General features: G+C 42.5%; 1 protein-coding gene across 8 annotated transcripts in view; it reads right to left on the bottom strand.

The window, feature by feature from the left end:
- Positions 1 to 18302, bottom strand: part of UNC5D (unc-5 netrin receptor D) — a 530004-nt gene extending 511702 nt beyond the window's left edge. For all 8 annotated transcript variants that reach the window (XM_025886174.2, XM_073902454.1, XM_073902453.1 and 5 more), the window contains exon 1: positions 17912 to 18302. In XM_025886174.2, the coding sequence (XP_025741959.1) occupies positions 17912 to 18014 (103 nt within the window). In that variant the 5' untranslated portion in view covers positions 18015 to 18302. The remainder of the gene's footprint in view (positions 1 to 17911) is intronic.
- Positions 18303 to 19967: the final 1665 nt, after the last annotated feature.

The following is a 19967-nucleotide window of genomic DNA, read 5'->3' as shown; positions in this document are numbered from 1 at the left end:
TCTACATCTTAATTACTTCAGATGCATTTTATTAATAAATCAGTTTAAGAAGAAGGTAAGAAGGGGACTTGGCAAAGACTAACTGCTCTAGTCTTAATTAGTTTTACCTATGAGAATTCCATATAATTGTTTCTAGCCAAGAAAAGAAAAAAAATACAGAACATAAACATGAGTATATATATTGATGATTGCTCTTGGCTACCTAGGGATAGACTTCACCACAACTGAGACAGCCTGCATACACGTAAGAACAATATATTCTAAACAAATATATCCCTATTTATCTCAGTCTACAATAGTTAGAAGAGCTCATATTAGCCAAGGTCTGACTCATCCTGATGCTGAGATAAAATCCATACGTGGTAACATACCAGGTATAAAAAAACCATCCTTTAAAGTTATCTTGGGAGTGTCAAAAAAAAAAAAAAAAAAAAAAAAAACTGTCTTTCTGAATTCCAAAGCAGTAACCAAATCACACACCATCCTCATACTGAGAGATAAAGAAATGATTTGGTGGCTTTTTCTCTAGTCAGCTCAATGAATACAAAGCACTACTATGTAAGTTCTCAGAAGACACAGCTGTCAAGGGTCTTGGGGCACTACAGTTACAATGGGTGTGTCCAGTAGCTCTGGCCAGTTTTTGAAAAATAACAAATACGTGCTATTCTCACATCATCCAAAGCACTGAAGATATGTCACAGGGCTACTCAGAATCTGCTACCAAGAAGTCAACATTCTGAAAAGATAAGAACAGGAACTAAAGTATTTGGTTTAGTACTAAGATAATTGGTTGTTCCTCTTTCAAAATGGTAGAGACAGAGAGGAACCAACAGGGATTTACAGACTAACAGAGGCACCATGAGGAATATGGCTTCTACCTGGAGAATTCCCCTGAGTGGTTATTTTTTGGGTATCTACTGGGATTTTGTTCTCTTTAATAGTTTCCTATATTTTCAGATTTCTTCTAATATAATAAACACATACTTTCAAAATTAAGGGAAAAAATACTTTCACCTAAAAGAACTACTTAGAGTAAGTACAATTAAGCTCCCTTGGGCTCCTTAGTTGCATTCATCTAACCATTTAGCCAACTCCTGACTTCCAGGATGGAAAAGAAAATGCCAGCTCCTGAAACTCCCACTGCCAGCCCTGCTGGATCACTGACTTAGCTTCCCAATGTTCTCTTGCCTGGAAGCTCCCAACAGTGAAGGAGACACTCAAGAGTTCACCTTCATGACTTGAAACTAAGAGCAAGTTGGAATGCTCACTCCAGAACTGTAACCATTGCAGGGCTATCCCTTGAACCAAAGCGTTATTATTTGTAGCTGGTACCCTCTTATCTCCATTCCTTTTCCTATAATTGTCCTCTTTTTGAACCTTCAACTCAAATGCCTAGGATCTTTAAGTTCTCTTCTGATTATATAGATTCCCAACTATACAGCATCATTCGCTCAAAAACCCAGCGTGCTTTCAACCTAGCAAAGCTTCCCTAACGTGGGACCTCTGAATACTTACACCAAGTTCCTTAGCTAATTTAGACTACTGTGATAACAGTTAACGCTGTAGAAATATGTTATCATTCCCACAGGTTTTGTATTTTATTAGATGGGGTAGCACAATGATTCTACCAAAATGAATTATACACCTAAACAGTGGAATGACAGAACATATTTATAAGCTCACGTGCAGGTTTTGGTTTTTTGCTTGTCTCCGTTCTGCAGTTGGAACATCTTGGAAACCTAATGTATTCCAAACATGGCTCTGTGTTAGGTGTTGAGAAGATACAGTAAAATAGAAAATTGTCTCTGCCCTCAAGTGGTAAAAATCAAGAGCAAGAGAGACTTATGAAAAAGAACTAGAATATGGTCTCATTGGTGCAGTACCAGAAGTGATGTCAAGGTATGGAAATACAGCATTCAACGAGGACAACTTAATCTCCAGGAGTGGGGAAAATTCATGGATAGTGGTCCATGAGGACAGATTTGTTGACCAAGAGGAAGGAACAATGGCATAGAGATGTGAGTTAGCACAACATGCTTAGGAAATGCCCAGTGTCTGGGTATGAAATGAATGTCATTGTTGGCAATGGACTCAACCAGTCTAGGAATCTTGGACCTACCACATATATCTCTTCACTTTTTTTCCAGTACCTTCATATTAGTTCATACTTCTGCACAATGTCTGATAGTTCAGTTCTTTGTCTATGGAACATACAATGAAAGGTGTTCTGGAATAAGTTCAAGAAAAAAAAAAATCAAGGATCCACCAAGTTGTGTGACCCTGGGCACTGCATTTAAATTCTACAAATCTCAGTTATCATCAGTGGGCAAATACAATGAGACTAACTGGAAAGTATCCAAGAGCCCCTCATTTACAAACCCCACTTTAGTTCAATGATTTATCAAATATCTGTTAAGTAAAAGACATTATTCTGTACAAAGGTATCAAAGATGAATAAAACATCATGCCTGCTACCAAAAGTTCACATATAATAGGGAGCAAAAGAGAAATGAATATACCTAAAATAATACACAAGGCAACATGTGAGAAGTACAAGTAACAAAATGCACAAGACAAAGGAAATCGTGGGAGTAGTTTTGAGGCACAGCAAGGAGTCCAGTTGATTAGAAGGTACATGAAGAGACAGTAGGAAAAAAAAAAAAAAAAACAGAGGGGCGCCTGGGTGGCTCAGTTGGTTAAACCGCTGCCTTCAGCTCAGGCCATGGTCCCAGGGTCCTGGGATCGAGCCCCACGTCGGGCTCCCTCCTCATGCAGGAAGCCTGCTTCTCCCTCTGCCTGCCGCTCCCCCTGCTCGTGCTCTCTCCCTCTCTCTCTCTCTCTCTCTCTCTCGCTCTCTCTGTGTGTCAAATAAATAAATAAAATCTAAAAAAAAACAGAAAGGTTTGTTGGAAGTGTTCTGAAGACCATTTAATGCCAGACCAAAAAATACCCATGTATATATGAAATGTTCATATGTTACAAAGGTGACATCAGAGATCATTAAAGAAGGGAGGGACTTCTCAATAAATGGTTCTGAGACAACTGATTATGTGCATGAAAGAATGAAAAGAAATCTCAAACTCTACACAGGAAAAAAAAAGAAATAAAAATGTATCCTAGTTGGATTAAAGGCAAAAATATGAAAGACCAAACTATACAATTTAGGATATAAGAGAATGTATTTATTTATTTTTTAAAGATTTTATTTATTTGAGAGAGAGAGAGACAGTGAGAGAGGGAACACAAGCAGGGGGAGTGGGAGAGGGAGAAGCAGGCTTCCCAAGGAGCAGGGAGCCCGATGTGGGGCTCGATCCCAGGACCCTGGGATCATGACCTGAGCCAAAGGCAGTCGCTTAACCAACTGAGCCACCGAGGGACCCCAAGAGAATGTATTTAATTACATGTAGGCAAGATTTCCTAAGCACAACACAAAGGACCTAAGCCTAAAATGACTGAAAACACTGATTACATTAAAATTGAAACTAAAGTTCATGAGAAAATAACAAAATATTCAAGTCATCAGAAAATACCATAAAGTTAAAAAAAAAACTAGACCAAATTTCAATCACACATAACACATTAAGGATTTTATATGTGCATACATAAAACATGCATGACACATATATACTTAAAACTACTACAATTCAATAAGATACAATAATAGAAAAAATGAGCAAAAGACTTGAGTAGGTGTTTCGTAGAAGAAATATAAATGGCAATGAGGTATATGGAAGAATGTTTAACTTCATTAGCAATCAGAAATACGAAAATTAAGTCCATGCAGAGATAATCATATTATAACCCACTAAAAATGAGCAGAAACCTCCAGGCCTATTAATATCCAATGGTGGTTGATGGGAAACGATGAGAACTTACATTTTGCTGAAAAACGATGTGGCATTGTCTGGAAAATTTAACATGCTCACCCTCTAGGTCTTAGTGATCTCCTCTCAGGTAAAAACACTTGAAAATGGGTACCATGAGGCATGCATAACAAAGTTCCTAGGAGCACTTTTCATAAAAGAAAAAAAATCTGAACAAGCCCAAATTTCACAGACAGCAACATAAGTCAATTATGGCTGAGTCACACCACGGAATATCGTATCTGAGGGAAGTGAATCAACAACAGTACATGTAATAACAGAGATGAAACACAATCTTGTCGTGACAAACAACAACTGCTGAGAAATATGTAGACTCTAATTTAAATACATCTCCAAAAGAAGCAAAAGTAAACTGTGTTTGTGTCGAAGTACATACATATTTGTTTAAGCTATTTTTTAGAAACAAAGAGATGATGAGCACAGAAAGTGAGCCATGATTCCTTCTGAAGGAGGACCCGAGTGGTGCATGATGGGAGAAACACACACAAGGGTCAAGTGTTGACAGCGCCCCGCTTCTTACATGTGGTGTTAAACGCACAAATACCCAGTGTAATTTGATTTTTAAAAAACTATTTATTCAGGGGCGCCTGGGTGGCTCAGTCAATAAGTGCCTTCGGCTCAGGTCATGATCTCAGGGTCCTGGGATTGAGCCCCGCATCGGGCTCCCTGCTCAGCGGGAAGCCTGCTTCTCCCTCTCCCACTCCCCCTGCTTGTGTTCCCTCTCTTGCTCTGTCTCTGTCAAATAAATAAAATCTTTAAAAAAAAAAAACTATTCATATGCAACAATAAAATCACAAAACATCTTACAGTTTATATTTGATTTCACAGACAAATAAGGAACCATTGGCAGTTGTGAACAGGGCAGTACTATTAGAAACACTTGCGGTGAGAAGAATTCCTACACCAAGTTGCCTGGAATGGCAATGGTGTCCCTGCCTACCTCTCTGCGTCAACAATAGTGGTGCTCCCTGGGACTTGGCCCTCCACTATATGTAGGAGCTACGCTGCCTATGTCCTTCAGACACCAAGACTACCACAAAGATACTAATCCACTCATCAATATGACTACTTAGCATGTACATCCTGGGCCTAGGAGACGTTCAATGATGCTTCAAGGGGATAGGAGTCTCTAAATGTGAGCCCTGTGCTTTTGTCCAGAAGGGAAACATGGTACAAACTCCAAACCTGAGTCCTTAATGCCTAATCCCTCTCATATAATCTTATCCCTTTTAGTAATACCCCAGGTGTTGCTTCCTAGCAGGAAAAGTCAAGCTTCTCGGCTTGTGCCGGCATCCAGTTTCACTCACGCAAGTCATCTGGGATGCAATGTGAAAAGACGACGCCTAACACAGAAGGGGAGGCAAATGGGGTATGGTCACCTTTAATCCCTTACCTTTTGCCTGGACAGTGATTTCCAAATCACTTCTCTAAATTTTAAAACAAGATCAGAGTCGACATTTGTACACAATCAATGCACCCATTAAATCAATGGCTCTCGATCTTGCGTTCCCAAATTGAGAATCACCTGGGGAACTTAAAAAAATACCAGTGCGTCATCCCCCAGGAGATTCGACTTGATTCCTCTGAGTTAGAGGACCTTGTCACAGCTGACTGAGAACGTCAGAGAGACAGTGACTTCATCACTTAAATCACACACATATGTACTTCAATAAACCAGGGCTACACTAAACATTTGGCGCTCATCTTTCTATCTACTGTTTCTCGATAAAACTGTTTAAACATACTTTAAACTGTTAAACATCAGTTTGAAACTCAAAAAAAAGAAGTTAACATCAACACACCTCCAAAGTACCTGCATAGGATTTCCTCCCCCATCCTGGCTGACAATACTACAGAAGTCCGCTTTTCTGCTGGGTTTGAAAAAATAGCATTGGGTGATGACCAGAGATTTGGAGATCTCAAACCTGACCACCATTTCCAGCAGCAAGAGCCTTCACTGACAATTGCTAAAAAATAACCAAACCCAGGGCACCTGGATGGCTCAGTCGTTAAGCGTCTGTCTTCGGCTCGCGTCATGATCCCAGGGTCCTGGGATCGAGCCCCTCATCGGGCTCCCTGCTCTGCGGAAAGCTTGCTTCTCCCTCTCCCACTCCCCCTGCTTGTGTTCCCTCTCTCGCTGTCTCTCTCTCTGTCAAATAAATAAATAAAATCTTAAAAAAAAAAGCCTGAATATTTTGACACCTAATCTCCAAGAATCAGAAGTTTCCTAAACCCCGTGTGTTTAACACTTCCGCAGCAAAGTGGCTTGGATATGAATCATCAACATGATCCAGTCTCCCAATTTTCCAGGCTCCAGCTCAATCACGGGGATTGCTTTTTGCAAGTTATCCTGGCCTTCGGAGGTGCAGAATTCACTTGAAAATAAAGAAAAATAGGGACTCCATGAGAAGCAGCAACTGAAGCCTTCAAAATTATATCCAGTTGCTCTCTTTGAATGCAGATTTATAGCCTTTTGAGGGTATCACTAGCATAGGGCTGCCAACATCAAAAGCTCTCTTAGAAGAAGCACAAGTCAAATGCTTATGCACATTTGAAATCTGTCCCACCCAGTGTCCTCAGAGTGTCCAACTATTACATCCACTTGAATAACCACCTCATAATGGGCCCAGCGGACCATTCAAACTGGAAAGTGTTACCCTCTCACCACACCTGAAAATCCAGCTTTACACAGGGAAAAATGGAAATTGGAAGTGATTTATTTACCCAGGTAAGAATTCGGAGCTGTGTGGCAAATACTCTAAAATCATATTCTTTGGGCGCCTGGGTGGCTCAGTTGGTTAAGCGACTGCCTTCAGCTCAGGTCATAATCCAGGAGTTCCTGGATCGAGTCCCGCATCAGGCTTCCTGATTGGCAGAGAGTCTGCTTCTCCCTCTGACCCTCCCCCCTCTCATGTGCTCTCTCTCTCTCTCTCTCTCATTCTCTCTGTCTCAAATAAAAAAAATAAATAAATAAAAATAAAATCATATTCTTTGAGTAAAGTATAACTCACAGCACTAATATCATAGTATTAGTGAAAATGCAGTTACAATAATATTCTTTCCTGTGTACAGATTTTTAAAACAATGACATTTAGAAAGTATTTAGGACCTACTAGTGATTGATTGTAGTAGATCCTAAATACAAGTTCAGTATTTGTTCATACTGGACACATCTATTACCAAGGATGCAGAAGTAATTGAGACAAAAGCTTAAGACTCACCCCAAATTTCCTCCCAACATGAAACAAATCCATAACAGAAACTTTTTACTATATTAATTAGCTCTGCTACACTGAACTAACCTGAGCCCCTCAAATCAAAACCCTAATGTTCTCTAAGAACTGAGCCAAGAAGAGAGATCTATATTATTTCAAAGGTATTTAGAAAAATAAAAACATTTTAAATAAAAGGAAGACATCCTCTAACAGAGGAAAAATGATCAATAGTCTTTAGTCTTCTGGTATTCCTTTTGAATTCTTTTGTGCCTCTATTGATTACTTTTGTTTTTATAGGCCCAGAAACGAAAAGAGGTAAGAATGACAACATTGAGAAAGTGAAGATCTGGATTCATGGGTGAGCACCGACAGAAATGACCTATAAAAGTCAGGAAAGCTACTTTGCTTCTCTAGAATGTGGTTGTTCATGTAAAAATTTGGGTTTTGGCCTAGAAATTTTAGGGTTCTTTTCAGTGATACAATTTTATGATTTTCCTCTACAGAATTACATAGAAACTTGGTGATCAAATTAATGTTTGTGAAACATTAAATGGATGGCCATGTAAATGCTTTCTATCTTCTGCTTTTAGGCAGGGCCCCTCCACAAAGCTAGAAGAAGCTTTAGAAGCGCAGCTCAAAGATGAGTACTGAACATGAGAAATGACTGGCTCCCGGATCCTTTCAACCTCTTCATAAAATACACCAAGGTCACTGAAACAAACTGGAAGTCAGAGTGTTCTATACAGTGAGTTTTGTTTATCAAAGGTGTTTTATTACAATGTGAGAAGAATTAGAGAACCTGGAAACATAAAATTTCATAAATCTGGTTTCTATTGGAAAGAAAAAGTCACTCTAGCAACCAGAGGCCCCTGCACCCAACTGAGCAAAAATGAGCCACAGTGGGGGTGCAGGGGGTCCTAACTCCTTCAGCCATTTTCCATGCAACCCACTTCGGTTGCTAGAGTTGCTCATGTATGCATTAGTTTACAACCACTGATTTAAGAGAAACTGATACCTAGAATTAAATTTTTTATGGTGTCGGTAACTTCCTCAAAATGCTTCAGCCAAGGCTTACCAGCATCATTCCTGAAGTCCTACTAACTTGTCCTGAAAATTCTACATCCACAGCATTTTTTATTGAAGGTTTTAATATATTTTTAAAATGCCAAGAAATGGTTCCCAAAATGATAAAAATATTGTGAAGAACCAGAGAAGGAAGTGACACGTTGAAGCACATGTGGTCTCGAACTTCCCAGGCTCATCACACTGCTTAAAGGAGAAGGGAGTTTTTGAGAAGGGAGTCTTGAGGAAGAAACAGACAGGGGGGCCTGGGTGGAACTGTTGGTTGAGCACACAACCCTTGGTTTTGGCTCAGGGTCATCATGACATTAAGCCCCGTGTCAGGCTCCACATTCAGCAAAGAGTCTGCTTAAGATTCTCTCTCTGCTTCCACGCCTATGCTCACTCTCTCTCTCTCTCTCTCAAATAAATAAATCTTAAAAAAAAAATACAAAGATTTGGGGGTTAGACAAGAGATACCACGGAGAGAGAAACAGAGTACCTAAATTAAGAAGCTGACTCAGAAGTCAAAATTAAATCGACATCTCAAGTGTTATTAATGCCATTTAAATTAATAGCATAGAACTTTCATGATCTAAGTTTACTATAAGGATGATATATGACATTCTACTAATATATAATACATACACAGATACCCAGGCATCAAAGCACTTATCACCTTGACAATTATTAATGATTGGCTTTGTAAGTGATGGTCTTCTCTGCTGCAGGATGTGATATGGTAGTGCTGTCTTTCCACACTGCCATTCCAGAGGTTGAAATGCGTCTCAAGCTGTCTGTTAAACTTGAGAAAATACTAAATGGGTTGTGTGGGTTTTCTTTTTTTTTGCTTTCTTTTTGCCCCAATGTAAAAAAAAGAAATTAATGACAAATCTTTTATTCAGCTTTATTTCTTTAAAGCAAACCCCCAAATACATCCCACCCACACACCTCACACTGACAAAACCTGTGAACCTCCTGATTGTTTTTGTTGGGTTTTTGTTTTTGTTTTTGTTTTTCCGTAAGGAAAACAACTTTGGAAATTTGATGCAATCAGTGTAATTCTGGTCCCAAAACTGAGGGAGATACAAGGGTTGCTGATTTAGATGGAGGAGAGTTAAACTTTTTCCAGCCCCTCTCAAATGGCTTATAAAATACTTACATTTGCCTGGCAAAGAATTTTATTTGGTGGTCTGTATTTTTTTGGCCCTATATCTTTTTGAAGACAGGTTGGAAAATTCTTAAAGACACACTAATGAAAATTGTTATTGGAATTCCAATTGCCTTGTGCCACGGCACAACCTTCAAGTACAAATTTAAAGACTTTAAGCTTGTTTTACAAGTGTACACAGAAAGAAAAAATACAGCACATACACTTAAAATTAATAATAAAGGCAATGTATTTAGAAAGCCATGCAGATGGAGGAGCTAGTATTCTATTTCTAAAAAGCCTGGTTTATAATGGCATCTTTAAAAATAAAACCAGAGAACTAATTTGTGATTTCACCTACTTTAATGAACACTTTCATTCCTTTGATAAAGAAAATGTTATTGCTTAGCAAGTTCCTCAGAATATGTGACATACAACTTACTCCAGACCACAGTATGCCATTAGTGATATATTCACAATCTTACTTCCCTCCAATCACTTCTTTTTTTTTTTTAAAGATTTTATTTATTTATTTGACAGAGAGAGATAGAGAGAGCAGGAACACAAGCAGGGGGAGTGGGAGAGGGAGAAGCAGGCTTCCCGCCGAGCAGTGAGCCCAATGTGGGACTCGATCCCAGGACCCCGGGATCATGACCTGAGCCGAAGGCAGACGCCTAATGACTGAGCCACCCAGGCACACCTCCCTCCAATCACTTCCGACACATTTCCCAGGCAAGGCCATTTCTGTTTATAACCATGAGAAACATAATACAAACAGACCGAGAAGGCAACACAGGTATCATCCAAAATTTTTATTCACGTATTTCTCCTTCCTCACACATGCTCACACATCCACGGCCCTGTCTCAAATGCAACGTGAGCAAAATGCTGTATCGTCTGGCTCAGGTCTAATCAATCCATCTAGTAATAAAATAGAATTACATGGTAAGGAAGTCCAAAAGGCCCAGAAACCATTTGGAGACTCAGCTTCTAGGCTTGGTACTATTTACTGCTCCCTGTCTGGCCTTGGTTGAAGAATCTCTAAATCTAATTTTATCATCTGTTCAAGATCAGGGTGGATGTGAAAATACAAAGCAATCACACTTGTAAACATCCCTTAAAAGTGCCAAGTTCCAAGCAAATGAATGATTACTCAAAACAGTCATCCATGAGAGTATCACTCTTAAACATCTTTTTAGAATAGTCTGTCTAGGAATGTAGGCTTTCCAACCTATTAAGGGAAAAAAAAAAAAAAATATATATATATATATATATAAAACCCTCTTACAGTTATTTAATTCTTTCTCTGGCAATTACATTTCCCTGAGTTATTTTATCACAATATTGAATAAGTTTTGGAAACTTTCACCTAAATAGTATTTATGCCTTAACACAATGAGGTTGTAGTAAAAAATATTGGTTGGTGTATGCTACTGGACAATGACTGCCAGGGGCTGGGTGAGTAACAGTAAGCACAACGGGCCCTGTCAAGGAGACATAACTAACTACCTTGCAGCAGAGAAAGACAGACCCCAAACACATACACGATGTGACAACGATAATCCAGCTGGTGGGGAAGCCTCAGTATGCTGTATGAACAGTGCTCTGTTGGGGGGGTTGTTTTTTTTGTTTTTTTTTTTTGAACCAACTGGTTTTACTCTACCTCTTACTTAACTATGGCCTCGTTCTCTCATTATCTTGAATTCCAGATCATTTCAAGTGCGGGTGAGGTCAAGAGATACAATAGAATGAAGGCGATTGAGAGGAGTAGAAAATCTGACTTTGGGCAAACTGCTCAACTTCCAGTTTCCTCTTTATTACATGCAATGAATTAGATGCAAACGTCGGTCCTCAATTACTTCAAAATAGAATTCAAGACTTTTTTTTTAAGATTTTATTTATTTGACAGAGAGACACACAGTGAGAGAGGGAACACAAGCAGGGGGAGTGGGAGAGGGAGAAGCAGGCTTCCCAAGGAGCAGGGAGCCCGATGCGGGGCTCGATCCCAGGACCCTGAGATCATGACCTGAGCCGAAGGCAGACACTTAACGACTGAGCCACCCAAGCGCCCTGGATTCAAGACTTTTCAAATATTGCATCTGTCTTTACAAATGCTGGAAGCAGGACAATATATCATCTCAGAATGGAGCTCCTGAATGTGTTCGTTTTATGAGTTGCTGCATGTTTGTCTGAGTTAAAACTGACATTTGTGTTTACCTATTCTATTGGCATTTTAAAAATAGCCTTACACTGTATTCCACTTCATACTGGCTTGCACGTGAAAAACAATATTGAAAATACAAACTCTGAATTACTATCACACATGGCCCTGCTACTTAAAGATGGATGGGGTTCATGGATGCGGTCATTTGGAAGCCTATCAAAAATGCAGAATCTCAGGCCCCTCCCCAGACTGACTAAATCAGAAGGTGCATTTTTAGGAGAATTGCAGAGATTTACATGCACATTAACATTTGAAAAGCACTGATTTGTAAGTTTCAAAGATATTACCAGCGTAGCTTCCATAACCCATGATCATTTGGTTTCCTCTCCTCTCCTCATAGATTTTATTAAATTAAATTCAAACAAAGATGGCAACTACTAAATAAGTACTGTTGTTAGCAGAAGCCACCAATCCCTTTCACACTACTCCGAACAACACACGCACAAATATATTCAGGGGCAAATTTCTCACCCAATATTTAGAAAATAAATTTGCTTTTATAGTAAGTTATCAAAAATCTGTGAATGATAGTACACACAACGTAGCTAGGTGTTAGTTGAGCCTTTGAAGTATGCAGGATGATTTCTTCCCATGCCTGCCTGCCAACCACCTACCTGCCGGAATTTCTGCAGTATCACTTTCCCTTGGACTCACCTGATTTGAGAAATTACAACGTTTGATTTTAGATTACAACAAAGCATCTGCGAAATTCATTCTTATTCAAGCTCCACATCGCTGCAGTGACGTTTACGCCACATGATTCCTCCTAGCCTTAAAATGCCAGCTTGGGTTGGTGGGATACCTGCACGCCAAGGTCTCTCTTCCTGGGGAGTAAGGCTCTTTTGCACTTTATGAACCAGAAATTTGGGGACAGAGAATCAGAATCTGCATTAAGTGAAGCTGGCCTTGACCTCACTTGGAAGACAGCTTTTGGTTTTCCAGTTTCCTTATTTATGAAGAAAGGAACTGGTCATAGAGGAAGAATTCTGGCCTCACCTTACTCTTGTCTTGTTAAGAAACAATATCGGGAAATACTCTTGAGTCCTGTAGTGGTCCAATATACCTGAGAAGCATCATACGGGTGGGTTGTTTCTACTCGAGCCCCAGAAACACAACCCAGGACTTCTGCCCCTAATTTCTATGTTGGTGAAGTCAGTGGGGAGGGGCAGGTGTTGAGCACAGAAGACGCGGGTCAGACCCCGTCCTGCACACCCACACCCGCTTTTGGAAGAAATACTGCAAAAGCACAGCGGAGTTCACAGTGGATTTCTAAGGCAGTCCGAAGTGAATATATTAACATCCACCTAATTCTGAAAATTATCTACGCAGAGCATGTATATGCACACAATAAGGCCCCACAATGCAATGTGGCACAAACAATTAAAAGTTCTTTCCAAAGCGGAAATGCAAAATAGAACGAATATCTATTTTCTGTAAATGAATCTAGCTATCTGCCTCAAAAGAGCTGCAGCAGGAGTACCCCAAACAGCAGAAACAGCAGCCTCTGGTGTTAACAGTCTACTCTCAAATCTCACGCTCCACATTTCCCCGGCAAACAAGGCTAAAAATACAAGACATGCAACCAATAGTCTCTTGGGATCTGCCATTCCATGGATGGCGTATTCAATCAGAGTAATATTTTCTGCTGAAATTCAAAATTGAAAAAAAAAAATAAAGCAAGCTATCATATTAGAAACTGGCGTTCAGAATTTTAAATGTGAATACAATCCCAAAGAATATTAAGCTGAATGGTGAGAGGGTGGTTGTTTTCATACAACATAAATCTCTGAGATTTATCTGAATATATTTATAGATTTATTGAAGCTACTCTGAATCCCTCTACAACTCTCACAGTGATAGAGAAATTTTTTAGTCCTTTTGTCACCAAACTATAAGGGTCACTTTATTTTTGGCATAGTTTAGAAAACGGTCCTTGTTGTAGGCTCTGGAGCAGGACAGTGTAGGTTCGAATCCAGGCTCCTCCATATACTAACTCTGTGACCTTGCACAAGTTATTTAATCCCTCTTTGCCCTTCGTTTCCTGTATTAAAAATGAGAATACAACTCACCTCAGAGTGGTATTTTAAGGACTAAATGAGTTAACATACGTAAAGTGTTTAGAATAATCAATGGCACACACTAAGTACAATAATTGCTATTATTATTTCACACTCAAACAAGGGTACAAACATGCCTTCTCTGAAGGAATAGGCAGAATATAAAGAGCGGTAGCAACACGACGGTAAGTTATAACGCCAACAGGGGCCATTTAGCAAATGAGGGGGCTGAGCTGGCCAGGGTCTTCGCCTAGAGTTTGCAGCTCTCATTACAGGAAAGTTCCCACTGGCTATTCAGTCATGCCATTAGTTCACGAAGGTACCAGAAGGAGAGGGACAGAAGAGAAGACAATGACATGGCTGCTCAGCTGGCACCTGCCTCAATACGGGATTAGGATTCGTGGCAAAAGTGCAATCAAGAGGCATCCCCATCGGGACTTTCTGTGAATGTGTGTGCCTGTCCATTATGGGGACACCTGTATCCCCACTACCACCTTCTTTAAGAGGATGTTATAGAATACATCTTTCTTTGTACATACACCTGTCTTTGGGATTAGATGTGAATGCATGCAGCCTGGGTCTCTAGCCGTCACATTAAAAAAAGAAGAAAAGGCACAAGGGAGTGGTATCAAATATTCACTATCTCCTGTACAACTAATTCCTTGAGAAACCTTTAGAGTTGGCAACATTTTTAGCTGGGTACTATATACGGTAGAAGGAGGACAATAAAGTCATTGAGATGATAGAGAGAAAAGTGCTTCCCTAACTAGTAAGACAGCAGGGTCTGGAACTACCTGACCCACCCAGTCATACAGTTCTGAGAGCTCAAGGAGGATTCCTGGCCCCGTAGCTTTTCCCACCCTATGGGCCACCACTTCCAGAACCATACAAAGGTCAAAGAGTGAGGAAGGACATTTATTTTTCACAGCGAGACCCTGCAAAAGAACAACTTTCTTTCTAAGGGCCAAATCAGAACAACAAATCTCATCTTAAGAACTAAGATACTCGAAGACATTTCTTGAGCAGAACACTTTGTCAGGCAGGAAAAGAAGGTGCCACGGGACTGTTCAAGCTGCGAGCACAACCCAAGAGTAAGAATAAGACAATCCTGGAAGGAAATTGGGAGAAAAGACACTTTCCTCATAGCACTCTGGAGGAACAGTGTTTTTGAGGAAAAGGAGCAGAACGAGAAAGGCCGGGGGGGGGGGGCCGGAAGGAGGCAGAGGCATATAAAGTTCATTAACAAGGAAATGACTAAAGATTTTAAAATGTATGAACCAGGTAGATAAATAGATTTAAGTATGTGTAAACCGTCTGACCCTACTATGCCCAGAAAATAAATGTGTACCTCTCTTGCCCTTAATGCATTAACTATAGCTATTATAAGGAAGATGTCATTGTCCGGGACATTTTTTAAAGCAAGGAATTTTGGGGAAGTTTAGCCTAAGATTACCTCCCTTCCCGCCTTTAGATGGGGATATCTTTATGTACAGTATCTAATACAGGAATCACAACCAGATCTACAGCACTACTCTTGTTTTTCAAAGAACAAAAACAAATCAACATGACAACACGATGTGGATTCAATTAGCACTTGGCAGGTCATGAATAACTTTTAAACAACCTTCTTTTAAGTTGGAAAGTGTTAAAATATACAGTAATCATGGCACCAAAGTGCCTTCCTTACAGTGTGCCAGCAGTCAGGAACATAAATCTGAAAAGATAAGTCTTGTTTGCAAAGGAAGGAACCAGAACTTTGCTCCTTGGGCCACACCAGTTTCTCCGGGCAGTCCCTTGTCCCAAGTTATCTTCCCCTTCTAGTACGTTCAGTTAAAGCCAATTACCTGAAATCTCCCTTTGATTTTCAGACAGTTTTACATTAAGTATGGAGGAGAAGAAAAGGAGAAAAAAAAAAAAACTTGGCACACTCATCTGGCAAACAAAGCGTAAGTCATTATAAAGAAAATGCTACTGAATTGTTAGATATTCTTAGATCATAAAGCAAATGGCATAATTCTATATACCCTGTTGTTTGGGGGGACAGAATACCTTGGTTCAAATCAACATGAAAAGGCTTGCAAAAAAAAAAAAAAAAAAAAACACTTCGTTGGATAAAGAACAACCTAGGGTCAACCCCACAGAGTCTGGTGAGATGACTCAACAAACATGCCGCAGGAGTGCACCTCTTCTTGCTTTTAATGAACGGGCACCTTCCCAAGCTGGCAGAACTTAAGTAACATTGAAACACACCCTTTGTTCTGAAAACTCCCATGGTGCCCACCTGTCCAAAACCAGGTGCATGCAGCTTCACAGGTTCCAGAGCTGGCTTACGACTCATTCCCTATTGAATCTCAGATAGATGCTAAGGAATGGGCTTCATACCCCCACAACATAAAATACTACAAGGGAAATATTAGGCAGAATTACTGCTCTACTCCATGTGTCTTGATCATTACTATGATCTGTGCAAGACATTCTGTTGTAAATAAGCCTGCAGAGTGTACAGTATGTTTTCTAGGAGACCTTTAAAGAACAGCTTGCAGACAAGAGGTGCTAGCCTTAGTTTCACAGCCAGCAAAACTCCATCCAAGAGGCTTCTGGCATGTCCCCACCTCTTGTTTTGGGCTGGCTTCAAGACAAGTCCACCAACCAAATTCCAAGGGGTCAGTACATGGAGTCAGGCACTCTTAGGTATTTCCACATCAAATAGCAAGCGGGAATTCAGACATTTAGATAATTTAGAAAAGAAAAAGCCTGCTTTTCCCTATAACAGTGTATTAAAAAACAACTCAAAGCAGACTTTGCAAGGAGGCTTTCTCCATAGTAAATTAAATGGCTGAAGCTTATGCTTCTTCCAGCAAGGGAAACAACTATGCTTCACCAGAACCCAGAGTGTGCAATCACGAGGCTCATTTTTAAACCTTTGCTGCTTTTTAAAAAGTCTGCTCCACCAAAAACAAAACAAAAAAAAAAAAAAAAAGGAAAAAAGTTTTCAGGAAATGAAATGCAAATAGTCACTGAACAGGATCATAAAACAGTCTCTATCTACCTCTTTTTCTTTTTCTTTTTTTTAAATTCTTCATTCTAGGCACCCTGACTGCTTTTAACACACTGTTAGCTTTTATAAAAATTAGATTGTGTTGGTTCTTTTATGATCGTCGTCAACCCCTTGCACCCTCTTCTGTCTCTTGGCTACTCATTATGTTCAGGATAGCCAAGAGAGCAGAAGGTGAGGTGGTCGGCTCAGTCCCCCTCTCGCCAGACAAGCGTTAAGGTAAATCATTCAGTGCAATTACATCTTCTAAAACCTAATGGATGGCACACAGGGAAGGAGAAAGGTAAAGATGGGCAGGAAGGAGAGGCTTCGGGGTTATTTCAAAGGTAAAGCCATAATACTCAAGCTATGTGCTGAAATTGCTTCTGATCATCTTCAAAACAAGTCGACGGGATTTATCTTTAATGTGATGCTCACGGTTCTCATTCACAGTGGAGGTGAAACCAGTTGCGAAATTTCACTCTACTGGAGTCCGGAGGATCCAGGAAAACGGGGTTTACGTTTCAAAGTCAGCAAGAAGCGGAGGTTTCCCCGCTGCGCCGTGGAGCCCTGCGCTCGCTAGCTCCCTAGCTGGAGTAAGCACCCGGTAGCGGGAGGAGGCGCCGGGTGAGCGGCCTCGGGACAAACGCTTACCCCGGCTCGGCACTGCAGGCACAGCTAAACGCGGATGGTGCACACAGCTCTCCCGGGCTCCCGCACACCGCGGCCTCCTCGAAAGTAAGCCCAGTGCTGTCTAGGTCCTCAGGCTAGTGTCGCCCGTGGGGTGCCAAGCTCAGCGGACTTTAGCTTGGGTGCTGCTCCCCAAAGGGAAAAAGCGCCCTCTCCATTCAAGACCACCCTAAAGAGACTCCCATCACCCCGCCCCCCTCCCAGGAACTCTCGGACACCACTATGCGCGCCCACCCGTGGTCTCTCGCCTTGGAGGCAGATGAAGAGGGCAGGGGAGAGCGAGACTGGAGTGAAGAGGTGGGTACTCCGGTCTGCAGCAATTGGGGAGGGCTCGGAAAATGGATCAGGCGATGGGCGTCAAGGGGTAGGGGCCCCGGTCACAGCAACCTGTAGGATTGCGGCTGATCGCAAACTTGGGGTGGGAGGCAGTGGTCCCCTCCGAGGTCCTCCGCCCGATTCCCACCCTGTGGGGTCCGCGCGCGCAGAGATGCAGGGCGCAACTTGGGAAGCCAGTGCCATGGGTGCGGGTCCCGCTCGGTCTCGCCGTCGCCCCCTCGCCTCTCCCCTAGCCCCGCCGCCCGCTCCGCCCGGCGCTTACCTCGGGCAGCCGCAGCCCCCGCCGCCCAGAAGCAGAGCCCCAGCCACCGGAGCCACCGGCGCGCCCCTCCAGCGCCTCCTCCTGCGGCGGCCGCTCTCCCCATGCTCCTCGCCCCGCTCGGAGTCCGGCTTCTCTTCCACGGCCCGGGCGTCCGGGAGAGACACGGCGAGCTGGGGACCGAGACGAGCAGGTCCCGGAGGTCTTCGGCGAGTGACTGGTCCACGGCGGCTCCCTACAGCCCCGGGGCAGGGCGCCCCGAGCCGCCGCTGGCCGGGCACCGGGAGCCAGCACGCGCCCCCATAGCCTCCCACGGCGGGGCGACCAATGCCGCCACGGCCGTGCCGGAGTCGCGCGTCGTCTCCGCAGCACCGCTCGCCGCGCTCCCGCTGCTGCCGGGTCCGGGACTACGGGGCCGAGGAGCGAGTCCGCATCGCTAATGAGATCCCCGCGGCCGCCCCTTCTCCTCCCCTCCGAGAGGCAGCCAATGAGCCGGGCCGGGGCGGGGCGGCGGCAGGCCGCGCGGGGCGGGAGGCCGGGAGGCTCAGGTGAGCCCCGCGGCGGCGGCACGCGCCCCCGGGTTCCTCCACGCTCCGCAAAGGGCCCCCGCTCGCGGAGAGAGGAAGCGGGTCGGGAGCCGGGCTCGGGGACGCGAGCTCACGCCTACGGACGTGAGTGGCGCCTGCGGACCTCTCGGAGGCGAGCCCAGCGCGGAAAGATGTGAGCATCTCGGCAGGCTACCTCGGAGTCTGCCGTTTCCACGAAATCTCTGTTTTGTTCAACTTTGAGCCCTTTCGCAGTCCTGCCTCTCCTGCTTCCATTTTTTAACATCAGATCAGACAGCACTCCGTACATGTTCAAAGAAAAAAGAAAAAGGCTTAAATGCCAAGTGGGGAAAAATAACACTAGAATAAATCCATTATTGTAACTATGCTAAATCTGCATGCATATAAATAAAGAAGTAAGGAAATTACAGTCAGGGGTGCGTTAACGGGTATGTGATAGATTTTTTATTTCTGCCTTTTTTTTTTTTAACTGATCTGAAAGCTTCCTCATTTCTGACGCCTCCTGGTTTTGTTTGTTTTAATCTGGGCCCTGGGAATTGCCTTTCTTCTAAGTATCAGGGAAAGTGAGTCGTGCTGGCCTTTATAACAAGAAGGAAAGACTTTTTCTTAAGTGTGGTTTATTTTGAATAACCTGTCAAATCTTTAACTGCTTTTGAAAGTTCTCATGGTTGCCTCTTATTCTTCCCTCCGAAGTAGTAACTTAAGAGAGATTGCCTTAGGCCACACAGTTTCAGAGCAAAGAACACACCTGGGGAGTTGGCCCTGAGTCCAAGACTCCATAGTCAAAGCACGCACCATCTCTCCCACGTGTGAGCCCCCAAAATGGTGCCAGAACTCAACTGGTTAGAACACGCGTCCCCTTTTGCCAGGTTGACCCCAACAGAAAATGAAGTCTTGGCTCAAAAGAAAACCTTCTCGACGGTTCCCCACTGCCCACACTCTATACTGATACGAGTATTTCTAAAAAAAAAAAAAAAAAAAAAATCCATCTCTCTCTTGCCAAAGTGCTCCCTGCTCCCAAACACGTTTCTCCGGAGAATAAACAGTTTAAGGTGAGGTAATTGTTCTAGATGAGGTAATTGCGTTAACTCGCTCTCTACTGAAGAAAAAGAGGATAGGAGGCAGAAAGATTGATTCCCTGATAAGTACATACGCCATCCCTCTCCTGAATGCCACCAGACCTGTGAATGTCGGGGAGAGGAGCCAATTGCTTTCTCCAGTCTTCTTGCAGCTCAGTAAAAAGTTTGGGTCCTGGTCAAGAAAACCAAGCTCTGGGGAATGAATGCTTCAAAGCAAAGACTAATGTGGGTCTGGCTAGGGAGTCGCCTGAAAATCTCTTTAGAATCTTGGTAGATGAGCGTTTTGTCCTTTTCCTCTGAGAAGGTGAATTGAGAATTAATCTACCAAATATGCTTTACCTGTCTTCTGGAAAATAGTCATTCATCCTCTGACGTTCCTTATTCTTCAAGACTACGTGGCAGTTCTATCACAAA

The sequence above is a fragment of the Callorhinus ursinus genome, unplaced genomic scaffold (assembly GCF_003265705.2).
Source record: "Callorhinus ursinus isolate GAN/ISIS: 27379988/994484 unplaced genomic scaffold, GSC_fseal_2.0 scaffold17, whole genome shotgun sequence".
Classification (NCBI taxonomy): domain Eukaryota; kingdom Metazoa; phylum Chordata; class Mammalia; order Carnivora; family Otariidae; genus Callorhinus; species Callorhinus ursinus.
The sequence above is the reverse complement of the archived record's forward strand: the minus strand, read 5'-3'. Positions and strand labels throughout refer to the sequence as shown.